Genomic DNA, 25,664 nt, shown 5'->3' with positions numbered 1-25,664 from the left:
TACAACACAGTCGAAGAACTTTACTTGTTCTTCTAAAATTAAACTTTCCGCTATTCGCATACTTCGCTAATCTGATTGGATTTACGCATTCTTCGGACCCCCACGACTTTCATATGCTTCCTCACACCGTTAGTCAATATCGATAACCTCCTCAATCCTCTCTTTCCATAACCCCAACATCCTCTCGCACTGCCCAAGATATTCCAACAAAGTAGGTAAATTTTCGGGTGTAAGGGCTATAGTCAAATCATGATCAATGGTCGAAGTGGAATCTTCACTTGATCGTATATTGAAATTGGTAACGGAAACATCATTCGAAGGTATTCTACTTGAAAGACCATCGCCAAAAGTTGAAGTTGAAGTTGAGATCGAAGTGAAAGTTCTACTTGATGGAAATCTAATTTTATTCGGTGAAGTAGGTATAACACTTCGATGCTGTTTCAATGTCTGTTCGTTTGCATGGTCACGATCGAACTTATGAGGGCTTTCATATACCGTTCCCATCTCTCCTATCACACTATTTGAACTTCCACTTCCATTGCTAATCTTGATTGGACTTCCAATTCCGGTGGAGGTAGAAGTGGAAGTTTCAGGCCAACCTAACCCTAATCCTAAACCTGGTACTCTCTTTTTAGCAGTAGGTCTCAAGGTCATCTCTCCTTCTTGATCTTTATCTTTGTTTTCTGCCGAAAGAGTACTTGCACTGGCATTTAACGTTCTCGATGAAACCGATTGAGATAAAGGGATTTTAGAAGGTATAGGGTCGGATACACTGATTTTACTGATCGATTTCGAAGATGAGAAACCTAATCTTTGAGCGGATAGCTTCTTACTTAACCCACTACCACTACCACTAGGCGATGAAGTGTTGGAATTTGGCGCAGGCGATAGGTTAGGATCATTCTTGACTAATTCGGACCAATTGCCTGAAGACGTCCGGAAGATATTCCTGATAGAAGGTCTTTTCTGTTCCGGCCCTAGACCTCCTCCTCTGTTGAAAGATGACTCGGTACCCGCTCTTGATCTAGTAGTAGATAAGATAGGTTGAGCAGTTTGAGGTGTTTGAGGGATTTTTCCCGAGGCTGCACCTAGAGCTGAGAAAGATGATCGTTGAGTAGGACAGAATACATCGTTGTTACCGGTATTACCGTTGGGGCTGAACATGGGCGATAGAGGTGAAGTCGGAGATGCAGGTGAAGTAGAGCTCTTTATTCCAAATCTATTTTTGATCCTCAGTGGACTTAATCCTCCAATTCCACCTGAAGCCGCAGTGTTAGGTACGGTATTCTTATCTTTCTTCAATGACCTTAAAAACTCTTTCAAACCCGCCAGTCCGGCTTTACTTGCTCTTCGATCTTTCAAACTCCTCTGATTATGGTTCAACCTAGCAGCGCTAATAGGAGAAGGGAACGAATTGGAAGGTTGGATATGAGCTGAATCACCGGGCGAAGGGAATGAGATCGACCCGGAATCAGGTGTTAATGTCAATCCCCGTTGAATTTGGATCTTCGAATTCGGACTTGGACTACCCTGAGCTTGCAAGTAACCGACCGTAGAGCTTGCAGATAATGTACTGGCCGTTCTGGGTCCCATTTCCGGTCTACTACCATCTTTATCGGGCGTATTGGCAGACATGGGAGTTCTTAACATGGTTCGTAAAACTTCTAATTGCCTTTTCGACAAGTCTTGTCGCCCAGTTGACGCTCTCCATTGTTCTGGATAGTCCGCTCGAGGGGGGCCAATCATACTGAGACTCGTCTCCTCGGGATCAGGTAAGCTGGTTTTCCGCCATGAGGACAGGGAGACAGGTGGCGTCGGACCGCCAGGAGCTGAAGTAGCTTTTGACATTGCCGCAGAGGCAGCTTTCGCTTCGTCTGACGCCAAGGTGACTCTCCTAGATCGCGGTGGTGATGAGAAAGAAGGTTGAGTGGATGGATCTGCTCCTGTCGATCCGACTTCGATGAGCACGACGGCCATTTCCAACCATTGTTCGAACTCAGAATCGAGAGATGCGAAATTTGCAGCGTCTGTTTGTGATCCAGAGGAGAGTATACGATCACGTATGTCGGCGTGGGTGGACAAGAGTGTTTTGAGGCCTAAGAGACAGTCAGTAACATGCATCAGCGACAAGGGGGTCATGAAGAATCGGAAATGTAGTGCGGTTACTTACTAGCAACTCCACCTGCAAACATCTTGACCGCTCCTATACCTTCCTTCAACCCCTTCTGTTTCATCATAACTTCCCTGGGGATCACAAAATCATTCCAACTCTGTCTTCTCCGATGTTTGTCTTTCTTCTCCTTCTCCTTGGCAGCTTTTGTCTCTTCCGATGGTATATGACTGACGTCCGCTTGAGAACGAGGTTGAGTGAACATCGATGTAGGCGCTGAAACAGATCCAGCTCTGATAGCTTTCCTCATCTCCTCTTCAGTCTCAAGGTTCGGAGTGGGTGAGATTGGCGATAAAGGCAAGTCGTCATCGTTCTTATACGGTTTCGATGGCGATCCCAACACAGGTTCTAGAGGTCTCGTAGCGGATTTATTCGAATCGCTAGAAGAGTTCGTACCGAATTTCCAACCTCCTGACAGTCTTCTACCGTGTTTCTTTGATAATGAACCTAGTCTTTTCAGAGTCGATGTGGTACCTTGTGCAAATGCTGATGCTGGGGAATGGCTAGATTTGGTTGAACGAATATCACCAATTGAAGTTTGTCTACTTATTGGTAAGCCTGGTATGGGATCATCTTGATATGTCCTTGGTGCAGGTAAAGCAGATACAGGTCTGATCTTCTTCCTTCTTTTGGGTATCTTACTATCACCTTCAGACTCGGTGTCGCTCCCAGTCCCACTCCCTTTTTTTGCTTGCGTCTGCGGTCCGGGGAAAGATGTTGAATGAGGTAAGGGTGGCAGATCGAAGTATTGCTGGGCAGCTGAAGTTGCACGAGATTTGGAGGGATGATAGGGCGATCCAGGTGAAGGAGAGGGTAAGTGAAATCCTCTTGAGAAGGATGCTGAGGATGGCAGTTCAGGCGTTACATCACCTTTCCTATTTGAAGGTATCGAGACAGGCTGTTGGACAAAGGAGTTTACACTGCTTGAACTGATTCCATTTTTTGAGGACGAGTAAGGATATGACGAAGGTGGGGTATCTCTCGACTTGTCTGATCGTTTTGACAGACTACTCGAGGATCGACGTAAAAGAGCCGAGAAAGCAGATGTAGGACCAGACTTGGCAGACGAGGTGGATGTACTTGATGCTCCAGAGGGTGAACGGAAATTCATAGGTAATGGAGGTACAGGCGGACGAGGTGAACCAGAGGGTAAATGTTTGGCACCAACGGGTGAACTCCTACGACGACGATGCTGAGGTGTGCCCTCGTCTATCTTTTCGTCAGTTGTCGCGATCGTGAAGGAAGAAAGCTGTAACTCACTTTGTTCGCCTGTAGTTGGAGCACCAGATAACCTTTTCCAAAATCCTGGTCTCTTCTCTTTCCCCTTCTCTTGCATTTCGTCTCTACTTGGACTGAACGGTATGCTCGAGACTCTAACCTCTTGTCCAGTCTTGGCCTTGCTCTTCGACCTGCTCCTTGATCTGCCCAAAATACCTCCATTGGCTTGAGGTAGAGGCGGGGGAGGCATCTGCTCGCCTGAGGTACTTCTAGGCAACGAGGGTGAATTTTGCGGTAGATTGGGTGACGATCGATTAACCATTGATATCGAGTTCAAACTCGCTTCTGATGGATTGGATAGAGCAGATGCCGGCGCTAAATTGGAAGATGAATGCGAATTTGGTAAAGGAACGAAAGAAGTTGAAGGATGTCGTTTGATCAACTTATTCCTCGTTACTGTAGATGTCATAGTTGAGCCGGATCGTAACCTAGGTAGATGCTGTGATTGTTGATGTTGCAGATCATCTGGACTGGGACCCATCGAGAGAGACGAATGTGAACGTGAAGGAAGAAGCGGTTGTTGAGGGGATGAGATTGAAGTTGGTAAAGGTGATATTGATAGACCGACTGATTGCGATGGGGATAATCGAGGTGGATTCACACGATGAGAGCTAGTTGAAGAAGGGATATTGATGGGAGGCGGTATAGATGATTTTTTTCTTTCATGTTTGGTCGTTATACTAGCTTGAGGTGGGTTGGAACGTGGAGGTGATTCATCCCAATTCTCATCCCAGTCCTTTGTAGGACTATCAGCTCTGGGTATGGGTGTGTTTTCATCCTTTCCTTTTCCTTTCGAAGGTTTTGAGCTAGATGTGGTCGTAGTTGTGTTGGTTGATTTTCGAGCTGGCAAGGTGAACTCGAAATCATCGTCCCAGTTTTCCTGTGATGGTTTGGATCGCCGACGAGAAGCTGAAGGCGAGTTGCTCATATCTTCGAGCATGGGAAGGGTAGCATGGGTTGTTGTGCTTGTGAGATTGTGATGATAGATTGTCAAGATCTTCAGATGGTAAAGCGGTACTGGGATAGCTGTCGACGCTTTGTTCTATTGGTCTAGCAGAATACGAGGATGCTCGCAGGGTGATGAGCCAGAGAACCGGGGTGATCTTTTAGATTGAACTGCTGTATCGGAGTTGATCACGGTGGATTTGCTCTTTTCTGTGTAAGATGACAGGATGGGCGACGAGCGATTCAGCCTGGTAGATTGCTATCGTGTCTGATGGACTCTGAATTCTTTGGTCTATGTTGTCGTTGTGGATGTGGATGGCATGGATGGCATGGATGGGATGGATGGATGATTGTTTTGTCTTTGTCTTTGTCTTTCACGCGTCTCACTCTGACTTGATATTATGCTTATATGCTTATACACCGCGGAGATCTCATTCATCTCCGCTGGTCCGCAAAAGCTTGAAATGACCTACGGCACAAGTGAAAAAGTTGATCTGAAAAAGTCAACTGGAAGTCAGTCATCTTCACCATCTCAACCAACATCTACCATCCGCAAAGCACCATCCTCGACCTCCAATCATCTGAATTCGATCTTCGATCTCGCAGCTTTGTTGGAATAGAATCAGCGATCAATAATACATCATGGCCCTCCCACTACCCACCACCATGCCTTTACTCTGCCCCATATATCTACCAGGTCAAGAACCCGTACCGCCCGGGACGAGCGATTGGGAGAGACAGGAGATGCAGACTGCATTGAGGTATCAGAAGTATCTCGGCATGGCCATGGAGAGCTGTCCTTTGAAAGTGGTCTTGTCGGGCGGTGCAGGTGAGTGATGGCTTCGCTTCAAGTAAATATATACCTCTACCCCCGTACAGGACCGTATATAATCCTTGTGCTATTTCTCGTCGCATCGACAATCAGTATCATTATGACGATCCAGATGATCTCCCGAAACTAACATGCTTTATCACGATTATAGGCTTCGCTCTGGGAGGTTTCTTCTCCCTCATGTCAGCTACATTCGCCTACGAAGATCCCTTATCCCGAGCTTCATCCCAGTTATCCACGAGGGCACAGACAATGCACGTATTCAAGGAGATGGGAAGGAACATGTGGAGTAGCGGTAAAGGTTTTGCTAAAGTCGGTGCAATTTATTCAGGTGTTGAATGTTGTATCGAAGGTGTAAGTTTATACACCTCAATCTGCCTTTTGTTCACTACTTGAACAGAAAAACGTGTATTGACAGCTCTTCTGTGGCTCATACTCAGTACCGAGCCAAAAACGATATAACGAATGCTGTCTCAGCTGGTTTCTTATCCGGTGCGATCCTAGCTAGAAACTCGGGATTAAAAGCTGCCATGGGAGGTGGTCTCGCTTTTGCTGCGTTCTCGGGAGCGATCGATTGGTATTTGAGGAAAGAACCTGCCGAGTGAGTGACTAGCGGTAATGAAATTATTTTGTATGTTGACTGACTTGATGTTCATTTCTTTAGAGAAATATAAATAATCTCTCTATTTACACGAATGGAGCGTCTTGCTCATGATGTTATTCACGATTGATAGATATTGGGTTATAGGTATAGATCAATCAGTAGCTCCCCTCATATGTTGTATTACTAAAGAATCATATATGGATATCATGCATACAGTTTAGATATGAAGATGAATCATAATCAGATGCAAATCAACATAAAATCCCTTCACCCTTACTTACTCCTTATTCTTCTTCGATTTCTTCTTTTTCTTACCCTCTACTCCATCAAATAACAGATCAATCTCATCTTTCTTATCCTCCTTCTTTCTTTTCTTATTTTCCACTTCATTTTGTCCTTCAACCTGTATCTGGGCCTGAGGTTGAGCAGGAGCTGGAGTGACTTTCTGATGAGCGAAATGATGTTTTACTCCTACGACCTTCTCTCTCCATTCATCCGGTCTTCTCGATAATAATGATAATTCCGCTTTCTTCATAAAGTATTTCGCGTATTGTGATTGTCCCAATACGACAATATGGGATATGAGAGTACGGGCGATTTTTTCCTGCGGTCACAGTGAGTATCTCTCTTCGACCATTTACACAAAGCTCTATGGGTTGTCTCTGTCAAGAACATAGATTGGTATATCGAACTCACCTTCATATACCCATCGGCCTTATCCCAGACCGTATCCACCACCCTACTTCCAATCCTATCTTCCACTAGCTCCCTCCAGCTTTCCATGAATAGCATCATCACTTTTCTTCGATATTTCGGTGGGACAGCCGAGTTTGTGAATACTTTATCGAACAAATGTGATGAGATGGGCGATTTCGCATAAGTGAGCAAGGTAGGTAGGGGTTGTGCAATAAGACTACATACAGAACCGTCAGTCACGCTTGTTCTCATTGCTGACCGCAATTCACCTACCTTTCCAAGACTATTGAGTTGACCTGTCCCATTCCCATCATACCCTGTAATATTAGGCATCCCTGCATATTAGGTAAGATTTCACCCTCGGCAACTTTGGGCTTAGCGGTCCTTCGGTTCTCCCATGCTGATCTACGAGCGTAGGCGGCAGCTGTGTCTTCAGCTTCTTTATCTACATCTTCAGTTGCTGGTGTCTCATCTTCGGGTGCGGATGAGCCAGTTAAAAGAGCTTGGTACATCTGAACAGAAAAGTTTCACTTAGCCCTATTTTCATTATCAAACGAAGCATTCTGACCGGAGACTGAGACACTCACGGGATACGTCTTCAAAGCCATAAGACAAGGTACCAAATCCGACCTTTTATCTTCAGGCAATTCAAGACATGAGTACAGCAACTGCATAATTATCAGTTCAATCGGCGCATATCAGCTCAAATTCAGCTGACTCACCTCCAAGACAGACTTCTGACATTCCTCCAGAACGACACTCCTGTCAACCAAAGCTTGAAGTACACTCGTTCGTGCAGCTTCTACTCGACAAAACAGGATTCGTCAGCTACAAACTTCCAGATGAAAGACAACTGGAGGTAGGAGAAGCTCACTTATCAATCCCCTTCCACCACTATTACCTTTAACTTCCACTATCAACCCTTCGATCCCTTCCTTATCTAGCCTCGAGACTCCCTTAGCAGTCACAAAGTTGGCATAAGGGTGTCCAGCGAGTTTACCCAGTTTACCGACGAAATAGGCTGACCATAATGCTTTGAAGACTGTTTCTGGGGCTAGGGAAAGGAGAGATTCAAATAGACGTGTTCCGGTCTGGGTTTGAAGAAGGGTTGAGAGGTAAGGTTGAGCTTCGGGTTTTGTGTTGGGAGATTGCTCTGGATCAAAAGTCAGTCATGGTCAGCATATGATGATCATTAATTACCATATATATTATGTAGATATATGGTGGGGTTCGATAGGATCAGTATACTCACTAATTTGCGTTATCAATCCTTCCGTTATGATATCGAACAAAGATCCTTCTTTCTCAGCATCACCATCTTCAACTTCGAACTCAAGTAACAGCTATCAATCACAAGACATCAGCTACTGTACAATGACATTCGGTTGCGCACAAGATCAGGGATGGCTCACCTGTACAGTGGCACTTCCAACAGTATCCACACCCATAGCTTTCCATTCCGCCTCTCCCAACTTGCTCATCAAATCGTTTCTTATCTGTTTCCTAAAACCTATCAGATCTCGGGGTACTTTTCTTTCCGTATCTTTTTTCTCGTCATCGCCTAAGATAGATTTCCCTTTAACTTCTTGATTCTTCCTAAACTTATTCGATCGTTTAGACCTGATCAACCCGGAGCCTGATTGTGAAGAATCGGAAGATTCCAAAGATGGTAAAGCCCTATTAGGAGTCAATATCAAGAGGAGGAGACGTAGTGGCGGAGCAGAGTGAGGTGAAGATAGGAGTTGAGGGAAAGATGGTAATAATTGGTCGATGATGTTAAGGAATAATTCGGTCATTTTGGGTAATGATCCTTTGGAAGTATCTTGTTTGGATTGCTGGGGAGGGTATATGTTCTTTGCCTGGTATGTGCACAGATGACATTATCAGATTATGACCCTTTCAGCTATAGACCGTTTGATGTAGTTTCATATGCTCACCTCTCTATCCAGAGTACTAGCAGCAAGTGTCAACCAAGTTTGAACCACATGACTACCGAATCTGTGTCTGATGAGTTCTTCCCATTTATCTCCAAACGAATCTCCTATGACCCTCCTACCCCAGTCATTAAGGGAGGGTAAGAGCCTTTCGAGGATGATAGAAGTTTCAGGATCGGTAGATGTAGGTAATTCGTGAGAACGTAATTCCGATAGAACTGATGTTAAGAATAGTTGACGATCTATAACAATACTAGATCAGTCGATTGCTTATACGCCTACACCGTATGTCTGAGAAGGGATGGCATTGTCTGCAATCAGCAGAAATATCTTACTTACCTTCACGTTCCTCTCCCTCCGTGCTGACCCCTTCCCAATCCTTGATCTGCTCTTCCACATTCCTAAAATACGCTTTAACGTCCGGATCCAGAACTCCAAAGGGAAACTCGGAATCTATCCTTGATCCCCTCGTCCAGTCCGCTGCTCCTTCGCCTTCCCCATAGGCTTCTCCTTCTTGCTCACCACTTGGCTCTTGAGGCTGAGATGGAGGGATAGGTTGTCCAGCTAAGAAAGCCGCTCGTGAGGGATGTATACCCGTTGCTGTCGAGCTTGAAGGCACAGGTTCGTCGATTTCCGTCGTGGGTACTTCGGGTAGGGATTCGGGTTCGTTTTGGACGTCTCCTTTACGGACTCGTCGACCTCTCTTTCTGACCTGTTCCTTTGGCATCCTTCGTTGTTACCTTGTAGTTCGTTATATGGTATCGTCAGAGATAAGCTGGATACTGACCAGATATGTAGGTAGAGAGCAGATTCAGATTTCAGAAATCTTTGATTTCTGTTGACAAGTGGAGGGAATGTTCATGTCACGTGATACATCTTGACACGTGGGAGGAATCATCAACAGCGGCTTCGTCGCGACCGAGGTAAGATGAAGATGCATCCCATCATGCTTTCCGTTTGTCATGTGATCACTCCCACCTACAATCAGAACACAGCAAGATAGAAAGAAGGATGTCCTGAAGAACCGAAATTCAAAGATGTCATCTGAAACTTTTCTCGGTGAGCTAGCTCCTTCAAGTCGCACAGAATATGCGGACATAGCTGACACCTCCTATCTACAGATCATAAACCATTCTTATCCGATTCGTTTGATGTTCACGCCTATGCCAATGCGATTTTACAAGGGAAAGTATACAGACCCGATGAAAAAGTAGAAGAAGGGAGTAAAGCGGATAAGGAGAAGGGTGATGGGGATGTGGGAGCTGAGTTGGCAAGGTTGAATTACGGTATTGTAAGTTCAGTTTACCATCTTCTTTTCAAGACGTGCAAGCTGATGAGTCTTGTAGGAACATGTAACGAGACAACTCAGGCAGGAGGTAAGCTATGTATTGCTTCAGAACCATACGGAAGTCCACCTGATTTATACTGCTTCACAGATAACATCGTCTTGTCCCACCTAACCACCTCCTTATCACTTTCATCCCACCTCTCACCCATACGTTCATCCCTCTCATCTTTATCTACCTCCATAGACCGTCTACATACCAAGATACATACACCATATTCCAATTTATCATTACTCGTCGCACGTCAACAGGTTCTAGGACTGGTGACAGACTTGACTCGACGAGCTAGTAGATTCGTATTGCTAGCTCGACGATTGGAAGGACAGTTGAGGAAAATGGAGGAGAGTGAAAAAGGGAAAGTGGAAGGTGAAAGGGAAAGGGAATTGGCAAAAGCAGCTCTAAGCGTAGCTGAGTTGGGTATGTCCGGCTGGATTATATCTATAAGCTCCGGGTCAAGAACAAGCTGATCACGCAATACGACAGATGCATTACTCAAACCACCTTCCACCGATGACGATGAGGAGTTGAACGATGCTCAGCAGATACCGTTACAAGAATTGGAGTTCGTGGAAGCATACTTACCCGTGATCGATAAAGCTCGAGATACGATAATACAGGAAATGGAAAGCATGGTGGTCAGTGGTCTAGCAGATCTGGTAGGTAATCTCCCTCAACTAGCCGGGGCTGCCATTTTTGTCTTCAGAACAGCTAATAGACACTATGTTTTGTCGAAGCAGAACCAATCACTACTGTCATCATCTTTACAGACAGCCCACAATTTACGTCTATTACCAGATCTGGTATCAAACCTAATAGCAGACTTGAATGACGCCGTTACGCTGAGAGTGACGAAGGCATTCGATTCAGCGGGTATAGGGAAAGAAGTTGCTGCGAAAGGTTAGCTAATTAGCTTCTCTAAACTGTGCCCGAACTTACAGCTGACACGAAATGGGCTATGCAGAGGGTGCGACATCACACAGTGCCATCAAGTTCTCGCGAGGTAGACCAGCTACTGAACCTACCAGCTCAAACACCCAATTATGGGTAAATACACTTTGGAGTAGATTGGAAAAGGTCGTGGAGGACGTTGCGAATTGTTGTATAAAGGTCGGTCAGCTTTGCTAACCCGATCTTGAATTGCTCAGCTGACAAAACCTGCAGGTCTATACTTTGGAGAAAGTGCTGAAACTGAAGAAAGATGCTGTGACTGGAGTGGAGTTCTTAGATGAAGTGATGAAAGTGAGCTATATCCATACCAGGGCGATTGGGGAGACGGATTGCTAACATATTCGTAGACCCTTGACGAAAAGCCTAGTTTCGCATTTTGGACGACACTAGCTAAAGCATTCGAAAGTCAATCCAAAGATGCTATAAGATGTGAGGTTTCGTACCTTCTTCCAGCGTGTCAGACGAGCTAACATCGTTCGATGTTTCGCAGCTTCCCCTTGGCTTCAGCAGGCTCTGAGCACGGGCTACCCGCGGTTATTACGATTGTTCCATGACTTCTTTTCGAAGATTGCTGTGCATACCGACACGGTCTATACAAGAGACTATCAGAGGTAAGCTGGGTGTGCGATGTCCACCGGACGCAGCTGACAATTGAAATAGTACCGAAGCAGTACTCGTGCTCCGATCTGTATCAATGTTCGAGACCCTCTATCTATCTCGATCGACAACACGGATGAACGACTCGATTTCTACCGCCCTGTCATCTTATTTATCTGCGAGAGGTAATCCTCCTGGTCCGGGTGATGGTGTCAGTATAGCAAGGACAATAACGAACGAATTGGATTCAGCAAGGTTCGATCCGTTATTGGTACGGACAGTAGCTAGAAATGCTGGGAAAGTGTTAGACGGATTTATCAAGCGCATAGATGCTATGGTAAGTGTCTGCTGGACGAAGTGCCGCAAACGAAACCAGCTGATAACGTTATTTTGGAATAGTTGGTCAAAGATTTCACGGCGACTAGTTTGATTGGACCGAACGCTACTCCCGCGCAAGTGGTGAATGCTCAACTTGTTGGATGTTTATACCATTGTTGGTTGAATGTGCAGTACGTGCAGCATGACTTCGTAGGAAAGGTCTGGGAAACTTTGAGTCCGTCTGTCGATGTGAGTATGCTGAATTTGGCACCTATCTGAAGATGATCGCTAATCGTGAGATCTATTGGTTATTGTCAGTCGCTCGAATCGACATATAAACGAATAACAGACTTGCTCGATTCCGCACTTCGAAAAGAATTCGTCAGTATTCTCACGCGTATACATAAAGTGGATTTTTCAAAACCTATGGATCCAATGACGATGGGTTCAGGCGGTGGATCGCCATATATGCAAGATTTGATAGATAAACTTTCGTTTGTGAGGAGTGAGATATTGGGCAGGATGAGTTTGGGTGAGATGATGAAGGAATGGTATGTCAACTCTAATAGTCCCAATCTTCAAGTATTTAAAAAACTGATATTGAAGTTTCATGTTTTATGTTATAGGGTGATCGACCTAAGTAGATATATAATCAAAACTTTCCTTCTACACGCCTCGATAGCCCGACCACTGGGTGAAAGTGGTAAATTAAAGTTAACAGGAGATATGACGGAGCTGGAAATGGGAATTACGAATTTACTCAACACTGGTAGAGTACAGGGTTCTAGGGGAGGTATGAAGGTAGAGAAAATAGGTGAAGAGTATTTGGCTTTGAGATCTTTTAGGTGAGTTCAAGTCCATTTCTATCCAGAACGTGATTCTATCCTAGGTGGTTGTGGACATGACTTCTATGGTATAAGGGGGCAATGGCTCGATGCTAATATCGTATGACTGCTCTTCGTAGAACGCTATTATTCTCAGATGATAGTAATTTATCCAACCCCGTTGAAACTGTCCATCTACCACCAATCATAATACTCAATCACATATTGGTCTTATCGGCCAAATTCAAATTACCAAACGATTTACATAATTGGACTGAACATGAATATGTATTGTGGATAGAGAAACATGATCAGGAAGAACAATTGGATTTGATCGAAAAATCTTTGAATGCTCAACTGAGGAATGCCGAAGAAGGCGGAGAGGATGATTTGTATGTTAGGTTGGTAAGAGAAGTGTTGGATCATGCTAGACATGATGAAGATGAAACTCCAGGTGTAGGATGAATAGGTGATATATGACATATGCATGGAGTATGATGCGAATGAGTTTATTGAATTGCGGTACCTATGTACACTATATGTATGAATGTGTCTGTCTGGACCTCAATGTCATTCCCTATCAATGGGATTCGTACATTCTTCCGCTTTCCTGCCTACCATCCTTCTTATTACACATAAATCGATCTCGAAGTTCAATACCTATCCATCTTGGGTCATTACCCAGCCAATCTAACTTTCTCTTCAGCTATATCATCATACAACGTGAATATCTCCTCTCGGGTCTTTTCGATCTGAGTGTTCAAGGCCAATTTCAAGTCTGGGAATTCATTCGATAGTTTAGTCCATTTTTCAATCTCAGATACTTTCTGTCGTAAAGAGGAGTTGAGTTCTTCCAATTTGGCGGAAGTCACCGATGGTTTCTGATCTTGCTCTATTGTAGGTGTGGGATGTGATGCACCTGCAGTAGCCGGAAGGTTTGATAGATCAGGTAACGAAAGAGACGCTTCCGGGACATGATTCGTTGTATTCCCATCATGTGTAGGCAGACTATTGGATCCACTACCACTCGCAATAGCGTTCTTAATCGGACTATCGTCCACAGAAGCATGTTTATTCTTATTCTTCTTCGAAGGTCTTTCCGAAGTTGATTTCGCTGGACTAGTCTCCACCACACTGATAGATCCAGCTTCGGATGCAAGTTCTTCTCTCGCTCGCTTCTTCTCTTGCTTCTCCAATTTCTTTTTCTGTTTATCAGTCAACGGCACAGCTTCTCTAGAGACCGATTTTCTTCTCGTTCCTTGTTCTGCCTTACTCGTCGGAGGCGGTTTCATGCCTATCTGGTTGACTTGTTCATTCCGTCTCAGATTCGCAACTAAATCTTGATCAAGTATAACTTGATTCCCTTCATATTCGTCAATTTCACTCTGGGTTTTATCCTTCGAAAGTAGCATTAGATCTTGACAGTCATCACGCTTCATGAATTTAACCCATCGTGTCGGACGACCTTGCCCATCCGGTCTGGACACTATCGCTATGACCTTGTTGGTCCAATCTTTCATCGATTTCTTATCGCCTGATCGCTCTGAGCCCGCGAGATCTTTCGGGAAATCGAAGATCTCGTAGTATGAGAATTCCCTATTCTTCCACCCTTGGGGATCAATCTTTTCGATCCTCTGTCGATTCTGCGTGACTGTTTCGGGTTGAGTAAGTGAATAGTTGCTAGAGCTGAAATCGGTCGAAGTTGCTAAGCTGCTTGGCCTTGACACTAACGGTCTTTCAGCCACTTTAGATGGAGTTCTCGGTACATTTGTCGCCGTCGCATTCGTCGAAGCTTTCGATATAGGTGCGGATCTCGAAACAATTTGGTTTGTTTGGGATGAGCTTGACGGTATTGCAATCATGATACGAGAGGGACCACTAATATTCGACGCTGCAAGATCACTTTTGAGACTCGAAATCGGGTTTGGGCATGAAGGGGAAACGATCGCCGGGGTAGTTGCGCTACCAGGGGCTGCAGTAGATGGTACAGTCGAGGCACTGACACCATCTATACTTTCACTAGCATCCACGACATCACTCTTAGTCTCTGTCGACTGCTGATCGGAATTGGGATCCGGTAAAGTCCAATCGAACGCCACCCCATCATCTCTCCAATGGGTCCCACCAATCTTCTTCCCCTGAGCGATCATCGCTTCTCTCTGAGTTTTTCGAAATGCCATTCGAGCTTTACTTCGCTCAGTGGGGTTCCTAGCCCAACAATCTGGTAATTCCGCTTTACTATATATTCCCATCACATTTATCAGCATACTATATTCTACAGTGTGTATTATTAGTGTTTTTTGGTGTTCGTACTCACGTAAATGCAAATGTCCCTGATCTCCTTATTCCTTCTCCACGAGTATGTAGAACCTCTACGTCCCTCTCTAACTCCTTGATATTCGGTTTCACATCTATCTCTTCTTCCCTTATATTCGTACTCGTACTCCTACTTGAAATCGGTATTTGTGCTGCAGCATTCGGCTGCTGGTGATCAGGTTCCGCTTTGATCCTGACCGAAGCTGAACTTGAAACGGGAGAATCGTCTTTCTGCTTCTCTTTCCCCTTCGGTTTAGGATTATTAGGATTGATAGGTTTGAAAGACATCTTCCTGATTTCCGGAGCAGGCTCGGGTATTTGTAAGGTCGAGGTTGGAGCGATGATAGCTTTGCTTTTACCCTTATCGGGAACTTGGGGGATAGCTGTGGAGGAATTGGATGGTATAGGTGGACTGACACGTCTGCTGGATGAGGGACCAGATGGAGGAGGACGTTTGAATGTTGGATCAAATGGTATGGAAGGTGGAAGAGATGGTGATGAAAATACGATATGCTGACTTGTGGCGTCACCGGCATCTGTATTTGTACTTGTCGATAAGTTGTTGTAGGAATGATTGCGAGATACATCGGATTTCGACTGGTTCAAAGATGATGAGACGGAAGGTCCAGCATGATTTGTTGATGTTGATGTTGATGTTGATGACCCATGGAATCTGTCGTTTCCATTTGAAGTCGGACGAGGTTGCGAGAACCAATTATCCTGTATCGCAGGTTGAGAAGGACTATACCTTCTTACACTCCTAGATTTGGACGAAGTTTCAGGTGAAGCAGGTCTATATGTATCGGCCCTTCCATTACTATATGATCTAGAAGGTCCATTCCACATATCCTCTTCTCTGTTTCCATCTCTATCTTTCTGCTTATCCCTATAATCCGCCCATTCGTCAGTTCTACTCTGCTCTCTACCTCTATGCAGAATTTCTCTAAGAGGGACATGAGGTCTGTACGTATCTGCATACCCTCCTCGACCTCTACTGCTTGGAGGTCCAGGAGCAGGTCCAGTCCTGAGAGCAGGTGGTAAACCACCTCTGCTTGACGAAGGTCCACCTCTAACGGGTGGTACACCCCTTGCACCTCTACCCCTTCCTCCCCTCGTCGGCAGATTCGGAGGTAGTTTCGAGTATGTCTGGATCTGGGGCGGGCCAGAGTTGGCCACTGTCTTATTGGCGAATCCTAGTACGTCCCTATCTTCGATAGCTCGAGGTGGGACTAATCCCCTACCTCGTCCTCGACCTGGACCTCCTCGGACCGTCATGCTTCAAGGACCAAGATGGTGCGGCAAGAAGTCGGAGGAGGCTGACAAGATGGGATTGAGCCGAGCCGGATTGTTGGTGAGAACTGTTTCGTATTATCAGACTGCAGACTTTGAAGAGATGAGCAAGCAAGTATATTTTTCAGATTCGCAGAGCGCTGGGATGCAAATTCAACCATTTCAACTCTCAAAATCAAAATCAACAAAGCTTATTTCACGTGGTTGCCGCGTGGTCAAGTGCGTATTCTGTCGCTGAAGTGCATAGCAGACTTTGTATGCACACCTGTGTAAAAGATGATATACATATAACGTATATGCATATGACATGATATGGTACTGCTACTACATCTTGGTCTTTTCAACCTTGAAATAATCAGGTTACCCCCAAAAAATGCCAAATGCTAAATGCCAAATCGAAATCGAATGTTCCCCTGTTACTTCACTCAACTCTGCCACTTCCTTTCCTCAAACTAGCTCTGAACCTATCACTGATACTAGGTCTCTTGTTCTCTTCCCCTACAGGCGGAGTGATGCCTAACCCACGTTCCTCTTTCATCTTGGCGACTTTTACCAATCTCTGCTCTAACATCGATACAGCATCGATCTCATTCTCATTCTCATCGTCCACTTCTCTCTGTTCTTCGTCATGATCAGTAAAATACGATCCAGTCCCGGTCCCAGTCCCGGTATGGGTCGTACCGAACGTATCTGAACTTCCATTCCTTGAATGTCCCTTGACTGTACCCGCGATGTTAGGACGTGATATAGATAATTTCCTTCTTTGCGAATTATAGCTAAACTTGCTCATTGGAGAATTAGGTTCCAACTCTTCATCATCAGCTGATAGATCTCCAGCAGTGACCTGACTGATGGCGGTAGTAGGCTTATTACTTGATGAAGCGGGTAAGAAATTTGATGGTTGATGAGTCGACCCTTTGATAGTATTCGTACTCAACGTAGAAGTTTTCTTCTTCAGTAAATTTCTTAGTGGCTTTTCACGTTCAGGTGATTTATCTGGACTCGTGATCGAGGGCGAGGAAGTTCGTTTGATCGGAGGAGATTGTTCGATAGTTGATAGATCCAATTTGGAAGGCGATTTCCTAGGTGTCATAGCTCGTACTTTTGACATCAAAGATGATACCGTCGATCCACCAGTCCTGCTACTGTCTAGATTTCCATTCGTGCGAGTATTCCTGTTCCTCATGCTGGAATAGCTCGAAAGAGGTGAATACGTATCAGCCATAGCAGTAGAAGATCGAAGTAGGTCATATGATCTTCTGGGTGTATCCATACTGTATCTACCTTGTAACGGCGATCTATCTGTTTGGGCAATTGGGGAAGTAGGCTGCCATCTTCTGGCAGGTCGATCTTCAGACATGACGCCTTGTTTGACGGGGTCGTGATTATAGTTCAGAGCAGCAGATTCGGATCTTCTGATCCTTCCCACCGAAGCTGAAGTAGAAGAAGTCATTCCACTTCCATTTTCCTGGATTCGAACAAGCTTGGGTAGATCGAGCAATACCCTAGTCATATCTCTAACATTCTGTTCACTCGCTTTACCTGCGTCTCTGAGCATGAAAGCGAGATTGGAGTATTCTTCTGTGACTTTAGCTGAATCGTCCAACTCTGCATCTACAGCTATCTGTGATGCTAGCTGAAGTGCGTTTCGCAGTACCGCATTTATGTTTTCAGACGTTCGCGTGGCCGAGTGTAACGTCCTGAGCATTTCAGGATGGGTGGACAGGATTTCTTGGCCTAATTTAGATTCTAACACCCTGAAAGCTTCGAATAGTAGCCTTCCATGTTCAGTCGAAGAATTAGCAAGATCAAAGTTTGCTGACGATCTACCACCGAGCGAAGTACTGCTTCTCATAGATCTAGGTTCGGTCGAGGGGCCTCCAGCTCTGCTAAATGCCAATCGTGAAGCACCCCCTCGGACATATGGTGGACTAATCGGAGAATCCTGATCGATACTTCGTCTGTGTCGTAGAGGTTCAAGGGGAGCGGTATTAGGTGGATTGTTGTATATCTCTCGCATACTCGACATCGAGGTTGCCGGTCTAGGCATGTGATCCCACCGTCTTTTCGATTCTGCCCGTTGTTCCTCCAATCTCCTGATCATCTCCAGCGGATCTTTACCATCTCCTCTATCGTTTCTAGATCCTACCGCTGACACAGAATCTCCTGGTCCTAAAGCACCTACTCTGGATCGAGAAGCAGCTAGCAAATCCCTTTCGCTCACTAAGGTACTTATACCTCTTCTTCCTAGCCCTCGGTCCTCTCCTACTCTCGAAGACTGATAAGTCGATCCCCCTAAGACAGTTTCCGAGCGATACCTGTCTCTCGGTAGACCTCGATGATCCACCTCATCACTTACTCGTGGTAGCCCAGAGATCGATTGACCCCAATTTCGCTTCGAGTATCCAGATGTTTCTCCTCTTGGTCCACCCAAGCTTGATGATCGTTCTAGGCCGTCAATATGGCGGAAAGCCTTGGAGGGGGAGGTGATAGTTTCCATCTCTCCAGATCTACGAGACGTCGTGGACAATCGACTTGGTATAGGAGAAGATGATGGATAGTCTGACGGGGAACCGAGAAACTGTCTAAGTCGGGACGATCGAGCAGATCCAGGTTGATCGTTTATACCGCTACTTTTAGGTTTTTGGGGTGAGGGTGTGAACTAAAACCATATTTTAGTACAATGATTGAGTGTAGCATGAAGAGCACTGACCAAGCTACCACTGCCATTCCTGAATTCAGCAGGTAGACCCTTCCTCCTTCTGCTCGAGCTACTTCCACCACTTCGTTCCCGATCATCCTCGCCTTTCTCAGGTGTTTCGTGAGAATCATCCTTTCTCTTGGCAATTGACTCTGAAGGTGAGTCCGTGTGATTCGATGAAAGAGTAGTTGTTCTTCTCAAAGCAGAACCAGGTGGATTGACTATCAGTGATCCAGTTGCTCTAGTATACGAGTCGTGTCTCCTTATAGGTTGACGTAAAGGTGTTGAGTTTTTCTCCACATCAATCGACCTTCTTCTTCGATGTAAAGCAGCTTGAGCTATCCTTTCCTCGGCTCCACGAATCTTATCATCTAGCTCTGATCCCTGTGATCTTGTCCTTGACATACCCGCACTTGCCTTTGTGGGTTCCTCTTCTACAATTTCCTCTCTAAGATCTCTACTTGATCTCCTAGAGTGCCTTCTTTCATTCATACTCTCAATTCCACTACTGACAGGGGGCAATCTCTTAGCTGTTCTTTCAGGCGAAGATATCCTTTCTTCGGGAGAATTGGCACGTTTGGTGTCGAGTGGAGGAGGCGCTTTTCTGGATGAAGATCCACCTGCACTTGCATTTCCACCTAGGCTGAGACTGGATGAATGACTACTTGTTCTTGATAATCCTGCTGACCCTCTTCTGGTAGATTCGTTGATACTGCGATTAGCTGCCATAGAGGGGCTAGCGATCAAGCTGGAAGAAGATGAGCCTGATCGAGACATCGATAAAGAAGGGGAATGTTTCGGTCGAAGAGCGTGGGTGCGAAGTCGTGGTGAGTCTGGTACGTGTGTTGATGATCCGGAGTAGGATGATGTGCGACGTGCAATAAGATGAGCAGATCCTGTCGATGATGTGCGCCGAGAAAGTTTGGTAGGGGATTTTGTTGATGAAGATGTGCTCTGACAAAGGTAGCGTCAGCTCATGGTTCCCGTTTTCGTACATAGGATTAGTCTCGGCAAACTCACTTTGACCGGCGAAGGAACCTTTTCTGACGATTCACCGTTGAGACTATCGTTATTTGGCGCTGCTATATCACTTTCCGTTCCAGGTGGACTAGGTAGACCCGATACTCTATCCACCAAATCCCTTCCTTCCTTTGAGTGCTCTGTTGTTATTTGACCTTCTTGTCTGACCTCCGGAGAAGTTTCCGTCGAGCTACTGCCCTCTTTCCTCTTATGACTGCTCCCTGGCCAATCTCTTCTGGCAAAATCTAACTTGGGACTTCCAATACCGACATGCACACTGGCGAAACCACTTGCCATCCTCAAATGGGGATGATCGTCATGGGTATAATCACCTGAATAACGTTTGTTTGTAACAGGACCTGAACCCGCTTCCTCGCCTAGATAGATGGCAGAGGGCGGTTTTATCCCGTTATGATCGAGTGAAGGTCGAGCTGCAGTTTTCTCGTATCTCTTCCTTGGGCTGGATAGATGCGAGTCGAGGGACAGTTGGGAGGAGCTTCGGGATGGTAAAGAAGGTGGTTTGATGGGTGACGATGAGGACATGGCCTGCAGGTACTTTACCAGCTGACCTTGAGATGTAGACTAGTGAAGTACTTGTTGAGTGTGAGGGATCATGAGAGTGTGGATCACAGTATACTGTCGAACAGGAGGAAGAAAAGAAGGAATGTGTGTCTTGTTGAAGATGATTTCGAAGCGCCAAGGACGCGCCTGTCGTGGATGTCGTCGAGTCTCTACCAGAGCATCTCGAGGCGTTGAAGGCTGAACGTTTTCAGCGCACTTTGAGGGTATGCCTTACTTGAAAGGAGTAGTCAATTGGACGCAGAAGATGATCAGGAAGAGTTGAAAATGTCAATAAAGGGAACATGGAATATGTTGTGTCGTCGAGGTGACGTTAATCCAGAAATCAGAAAATCAGGTGCACAGACCACACAAACCACGAGACGCGTTCCTTTACGTGCAAAAGCACTAATCGGAAAATAAGAAAATCCAAAGGATTTAAGGACGATTAGAAATGGCATTACAACATTCGTAATCAGAAAAAGCCCAGATTCGGTTGACCGATTTATGTCGCATGAAAGGGTTGAGGATGAGCTGTCCAATCTCTTTCTTCATTCATTCACTGCAACTGCATCAAAGGGCTAGAAACTCCAGTAGCCTCTCAAGGTGTAGTTTTGTCAAGTCATGTATTCACCTCGTTCGATCAGACATATCTAACAAGCTCAAGTCACAACACTCAATAATCGATGAGATATCCAACAATGGACTGTTCATCTTTCCTTTCTGGGGCTCAGTCCTTTCAATTTACTCCCTTTTTAGATATCTAACCTCAATCTCAATAGAGATGGAGATGTAGAATAGTCGGCTGATCTAGACTTATGTGTCCACATGACCGATCTTGCTAATTATCTGATCTGCCTCATCAAAACGGATATACCTGATCCAACTATACTAACACTCTTTGACCATCTGATCGAAAAATAACAAAATAAGACAAAGTAAGCCACATGTCATAACGGCAGGACGCTCATTGGACAACACGCCCCTAAATTTCCTCTCAGATATCGTGGACAAACTCTTCAAGATGTCCTCATTGTGGATAGCCGACTCATCGCCATTATTCTTCTACTCCCCCGCCGAAGCTTACTTCGCTGGACAAAACTTGAACTCCTGGATAGGTAATCAGGGACCTTATCAAAGATCTGGCGAGCTGAACGTGACGGGGGAAAGTAGTACTTATCATAGTAGTTTCGGTAAATCGGCTGTGGTCTTACCTTCAATCTATGGTGAGTTGGGTATGTGACACTAGGTAGAGCAAGGTATTACTTAGGAGATATCAACTCCACACGGAACGTGCAGATGAGATTGTACTCATCGTCGTACTTACTTTCGTCACACACGCAGCGACCTCCTTCACACCTACGTTCTCCGCTTCATCAGCATACAACGTAACCATACAGATCGGCTCATGGGATCCTGAGCCCTGGTCGTCAGGTCGAAGTTTCAACTTTACCAATGGCGAATTCGAGCCTCAAACATTCACTTTAACCTTTGACTGTCAATCTCAGAATCAAGAGGAATGTGGGGAAGTTGATTTTCTTGGTGCTTGGGTGGAAACAAGATTCTCACCTGATGGGTTAGTACACCGTCGTATCAACCAATAGATCCGACAGTTCTGCTAAATGTTGGGTTACTGAGCGTTGATCCAACGATGGTTGGACTGTGTACTGCAGCTCACAGATCGATTCAGTATCTATGGACGATACTTCTCCTCTAATCACCTACGAAGGTTTCGCACCTATCGATCAGAATAACAAGATCGTCAATATCGATTCGACAGTAGATTATCAACAGACTTTATCGATGACTTCTACACAGGGTGCAGAAGCCACTATCCATTTTACAGGTAAGTCATCGTCCATCTCTGCACACCCCTTCCAAGCATGTCACCCACCGCCACCATTCCAGCATAAAGCATAACTGACTAATAATTCTTCTATTCTACACTTAACTACTGTATAATCGTATGATTTATAGGCGCTTCGATTTTCCTCTACGGAGTGACATGTCCTTCCTGCGGCATCTTCACCATCACCCTGGATTCATCCTCTACCTCAGCCACGCTCGGTTCATTCAACAATGCCACAAATCACGACAGCTTGTTGTTTTTCACTACGAATTTGGACACAGCTTCGACCCATACGCTCGTATTGGAAGCTCAGGGTGGGGTGGTTTTGGATAAGTTTGAATTGAGAGGTCCGAAAGGCGGTGTGGGATTTATGTGAGTACGATATACATCAAAAGGAATTGAGATCAGTCCAATAAAGTAATTGGTATCTGTTTCTTATCTAGAGGTAACGAGAACGGTACTCCCACAACACTCAATCCATCATCTTCTTCCACTCCCACCTCCGGTAATACAACCAGCAACAGTAATAACAATGACAATTCGTCAACCAACGGCAACATCCCATCCTCTCAGAGCGGTACACCCAACGCAGGTGTCATAGTAGGTGCGATCCTCGGTTCCATCGCAGGGTTAGCATTCCTGTATTTCCTTTGTCGAAAAGTATCGCCCAAATTCAAAAAGAAAGATACCAAAAAATTGAATCCATGGGATGAAGCGAACCTCTTACAGAATATGAAGAATGAGGAAGTACATGTGACCACGGCCGCTAATCAACGTTATGTTTATCGTGAGTTATTCCATCTGAGTTTTCATCCCACTTTCACTCAGTCATCGTAATGGCGTCCGATGATGGTCAGCAATGAAGCTGATAAAAGGACGATTGGGTTCTGGTAGCTGGTTTGATCGCTCATTCCGATTTGAAGAAGTAGGAGTGTGAGTATACCTAAGACCGAGACCATGTTTCAGTAGGAATGCGAATCGTGTCGTAGTAAAATATTTAGCATCGAGTACACTTTGTTATCAGTACTTCATGATAGTCGATACATACTCCCTCTGCAAAATGCATAAAATACGACTACCATCCCTGAGTCTGTCCCATGCCCTGTAATATCCTTTCTATCAAAGCTCTTTTCATGTACTGTTCTCGAGCCAGAGATCTTATAGACTACATCAACCATTAAAGCACATATATCAGTATCATACATCGAATTGACATCTTATGATGTGCCTGTTGTTATGCTTCCAGCCAACTCACTTTGAGATATCTATCTAGATCTACACGCTCAGCATCCAATGCTCGAGTCATATGGTAGATCGTATCTTCAATCGCGTTATCTTCAGCAACTAGATCGATGAGTCTACGAATCATAACAAACATCAGTCCAATACATCCTATACTCCATCTCGTCCGCCTTCACAAGTTCATCGAGGGTTGTTCCACGCGAGGATAATCAGCTTTGACTCATAGACTCACTGATTATGTACGATACTAATCCCACAAACCAACTCATCCACCCCTATCTCGCCCTTACCCTCCAATTCGTTCACCCTATCTTCACCCTTCTGAACCACCTCAGCGAGTTTCCTTCCAGTAGAATCACATACTTTCTTGACAGCTTCCAAACGCGCCATCTCATCTTTGATTGCCGGTTCACCCGATACCAGATCTTCCTTACGTTCCAACAAGTGTTGTTGCGTAGATTGCAATGAGTGGATCAAGGGGGGTAAAGAAGCTTGTAAATGCGGTAAGAGGATTGACTGAAGGTGTTGGAGGGATGGTGGAGGTGGTTTGGAAGGTGGTAATGGTGGAGGAATGGATGGATCATCGGTGGTAGCTGGTAAAGATAGAGAAGAAGGTTCGGGTGAGCCGAGTAAGTCTGGAATAGGCTGACGAGGTGGTATCAGGGATTGAGCAGGCGGAGGGTGTTGGGGCTGTTGTGGTTGGTGGCTTGGTCGGGGATGAAGGGGTATAGGGGGTTGAGGTTGTTGAGATTGATTGTTCATCTGCGGAGGATAGTATCCCTGGGCAGGTGGCTGATATCCATTTGGATATCCCTGTGTCTGACCTGCATCTGACCGAAGAGGGGACATAGGCTGCTGCGAAGGAAACGATAAAGGTGCCTGTGACTGAACCTGAGGTTGCGGCTGAGGTATATATGGTCGTTGGGGTAACATCGGTCCAACCGCTTGCGAGATCGGTGACTGAGGTTGAGGCTGAGGTATCCTTGCAGGTCTATTGGGTACAGGCGGAGAAGCAGGATGCTGAGGTGGTGTCCCAAGATATGTACCGGATGACTGTCTAGAGTGTGATCCCTGAGCAAGTGAGTGGGGAGGAGGAGTGGGAGCAGGTCGATACTGGGGCAATACCTGAAACCATGTTAGCTAAGTTCAAGGGTCATATACAGAGCATAGCTCACATCTGGGTTCTGAGTCAGAGGCGGGCCGAATCCTGGTCTAGCAGGTGGTGGAGGAGGTTGACCTTGTATCGAAGCTTGCGGTTGGGGTTGAGATCTCGGTTGACTAGGTGAGCTAATCGATGATCTGGATGATTGAGCCGGAGAAGATGGTTCAGGGGGTTTTGCATATACTGGAGGAGCAGCTGAGAATATGTCCGTAAGATGTCGTAATATCGTTTCAAGATCTTGAGTCTGAAACTCGACGTAAAGATCAGCCCTGGCTTTCTTCAGTATTTACCTGTAGCGAGTATGAGAACCTCACACCAGTCCATCTCTATTGGATATGACACACAAGATTGTATGGATATACTCACAGGCCATATCCTCCACCATTCTTGCACCACCTCCTCCCGTATCCTACCAGACGGATCAACCTCTTTGGACCTTCTCACTCCCATCTCTTTGGTGGGTACCACGAATAACAATGGGGGCGATCTCGGATAATCATGTGATACCCATACATGTATAGGTATATGGTATGTCGCTCCTCGATAGTTTATAGGTAATGTACCGTGCAGTAACAGTAGTAAAGCGGTCTGACCCGAGTCGAATGCTGAGCAAGTTGAACACATCGAATATCAGCTGACACGTAATAGGCTATGAGGGGTAGCTGATTGAATATGCATAGGGAGACTATAGCTCCAGACAGTAGATTATACTCACTGAACGCGTCGGTTTTAACGCTTAAAGTCTTTCGTTCACTCAGTATCTTCATCACTTCATTGATTATCCTCTCTTTCGCTTGATAAGGTCTTAGGACGTTGCCGAGCCATTCTCGGGTCAAGTCGAGGTGGGACATCTCGATTGCTTTCGGTTGGCAAACAGGCTTGATAGGGTCGTCGTCAGAAGTTGATAGAGGAGTATTTCACGTTATGAGATCTCCTTGTTGGTGTCGAAGCTAAACATCGAGTGATCAGTTGTTGTCATCCTCGGTACTCGAGTATCGCTCAGGTCATCATCACTCGCGATCGGGAAAATGATG

The 25,664-nt window shown here is 45.4% G+C and overlaps 8 protein-coding genes across 8 annotated transcripts; 3 read left to right on the top strand and 5 right to left on the bottom strand.

Moving 5' to 3' along the window:
* Positions 1-129: 129 nt before the first annotated feature.
* On the bottom strand, positions 130-4,388 carry L199_000272 (uncharacterized protein; the record flags this gene model as incomplete). The annotated part of the gene is made up of 3 exons (XM_064886040.1): positions 130-2,096; positions 2,171-3,379; positions 3,431-4,388. The coding sequence occupies 3 exons, from the start codon at positions 4,386-4,388 to the stop codon at positions 130-132; spliced, it is 4,134 nt and encodes a 1,377-aa protein (XP_064742112.1).
* Positions 4,389-5,035: 647 nt separating this feature from the next.
* Positions 5,036-5,830, top strand: L199_000271 (mitochondrial import inner membrane translocase subunit TIM22; the record flags this gene model as incomplete). The annotated part of the gene is made up of 3 exons (XM_064886039.1): positions 5,036-5,222; positions 5,377-5,579; positions 5,666-5,830. The coding sequence occupies 3 exons, from the start codon at positions 5,036-5,038 to the stop codon at positions 5,828-5,830; spliced, it is 555 nt and encodes a 184-aa protein (XP_064742111.1).
* Positions 5,831-6,106: 276 nt separating this feature from the next.
* Positions 6,107-9,186, bottom strand: L199_000270 (uncharacterized protein; the record flags this gene model as incomplete). The annotated part of the gene is made up of 10 exons (XM_064886038.1): positions 6,107-6,433; positions 6,526-6,742; positions 6,799-7,037; positions 7,113-7,193; positions 7,248-7,327; positions 7,400-7,678; positions 7,778-7,868; positions 7,938-8,384; positions 8,463-8,701; positions 8,799-9,186. 10 exons carry the CDS (start codon positions 9,184-9,186, stop codon positions 6,107-6,109), a joined length of 2,388 nt encoding a protein of 795 aa, XP_064742110.1.
* Positions 9,187-9,496: 310 nt separating this feature from the next.
* L199_000269 (uncharacterized protein) lies at positions 9,497-12,957 on the top strand (the record flags this gene model as incomplete). Its single annotated transcript, XM_064886037.1, has 16 exons — positions 9,497-9,518; positions 9,581-9,750; positions 9,806-9,835; positions 9,896-9,908; positions 9,992-10,222; positions 10,289-10,461; positions 10,543-10,702; positions 10,767-10,912; positions 10,967-11,044; positions 11,101-11,182; positions 11,244-11,364; positions 11,414-11,687; positions 11,750-11,917; positions 11,987-12,219; positions 12,295-12,513; positions 12,633-12,957. The coding sequence occupies 16 exons, from the start codon at positions 9,497-9,499 to the stop codon at positions 12,955-12,957; spliced, it is 2,445 nt and encodes an 814-aa protein (XP_064742109.1).
* Positions 12,958-13,169: 212 nt separating this feature from the next.
* On the bottom strand, positions 13,170-16,083 carry L199_000268 (uncharacterized protein; the record flags this gene model as incomplete). Its single annotated transcript, XM_064886036.1, has 2 exons — positions 13,170-14,730; positions 14,810-16,083. The coding sequence occupies 2 exons, from the start codon at positions 16,081-16,083 to the stop codon at positions 13,170-13,172; spliced, it is 2,835 nt and encodes a 944-aa protein (XP_064742108.1).
* A 436-nt stretch (positions 16,084-16,519) lies between these two features.
* L199_000267 (uncharacterized protein) lies at positions 16,520-20,362 on the bottom strand (the record flags this gene model as incomplete). The annotated part of the gene is made up of 3 exons (XM_064886035.1): positions 16,520-18,760; positions 18,812-19,753; positions 19,820-20,362. 3 exons carry the CDS (start codon positions 20,360-20,362, stop codon positions 16,520-16,522), a joined length of 3,726 nt encoding a protein of 1,241 aa, XP_064742107.1.
* A 1,039-nt stretch (positions 20,363-21,401) lies between these two features.
* Positions 21,402-23,155, top strand: L199_000266 (uncharacterized protein; the record flags this gene model as incomplete). Its single annotated transcript, XM_064886034.1, has 6 exons — positions 21,402-21,603; positions 21,722-21,953; positions 22,051-22,223; positions 22,355-22,598; positions 22,670-23,013; positions 23,121-23,155. The coding sequence occupies 6 exons, from the start codon at positions 21,402-21,404 to the stop codon at positions 23,153-23,155; spliced, it is 1,230 nt and encodes a 409-aa protein (XP_064742106.1).
* Positions 23,156-23,301: 146 nt separating this feature from the next.
* L199_000265 (uncharacterized protein) lies at positions 23,302-25,481 on the bottom strand (the record flags this gene model as incomplete). The annotated part of the gene is made up of 6 exons (XM_064886033.1): positions 23,302-23,391; positions 23,482-23,584; positions 23,701-24,593; positions 24,644-24,874; positions 24,997-25,235; positions 25,346-25,481. The coding sequence occupies 6 exons, from the start codon at positions 25,479-25,481 to the stop codon at positions 23,302-23,304; spliced, it is 1,692 nt and encodes a 563-aa protein (XP_064742105.1).
* Positions 25,482-25,664: the final 183 nt, after the last annotated feature.

Source organism: Kwoniella botswanensis, chromosome 1 (genome assembly GCF_036426115.1).
Source record: "Kwoniella botswanensis chromosome 1, complete sequence".
Lineage (NCBI taxonomy): Eukaryota > Fungi > Basidiomycota > Tremellomycetes > Tremellales > Cryptococcaceae > Kwoniella > Kwoniella botswanensis.
Note: the sequence above shows the minus strand (reverse complement) of the source record. Positions and strands in the feature narration are given on the sequence as shown.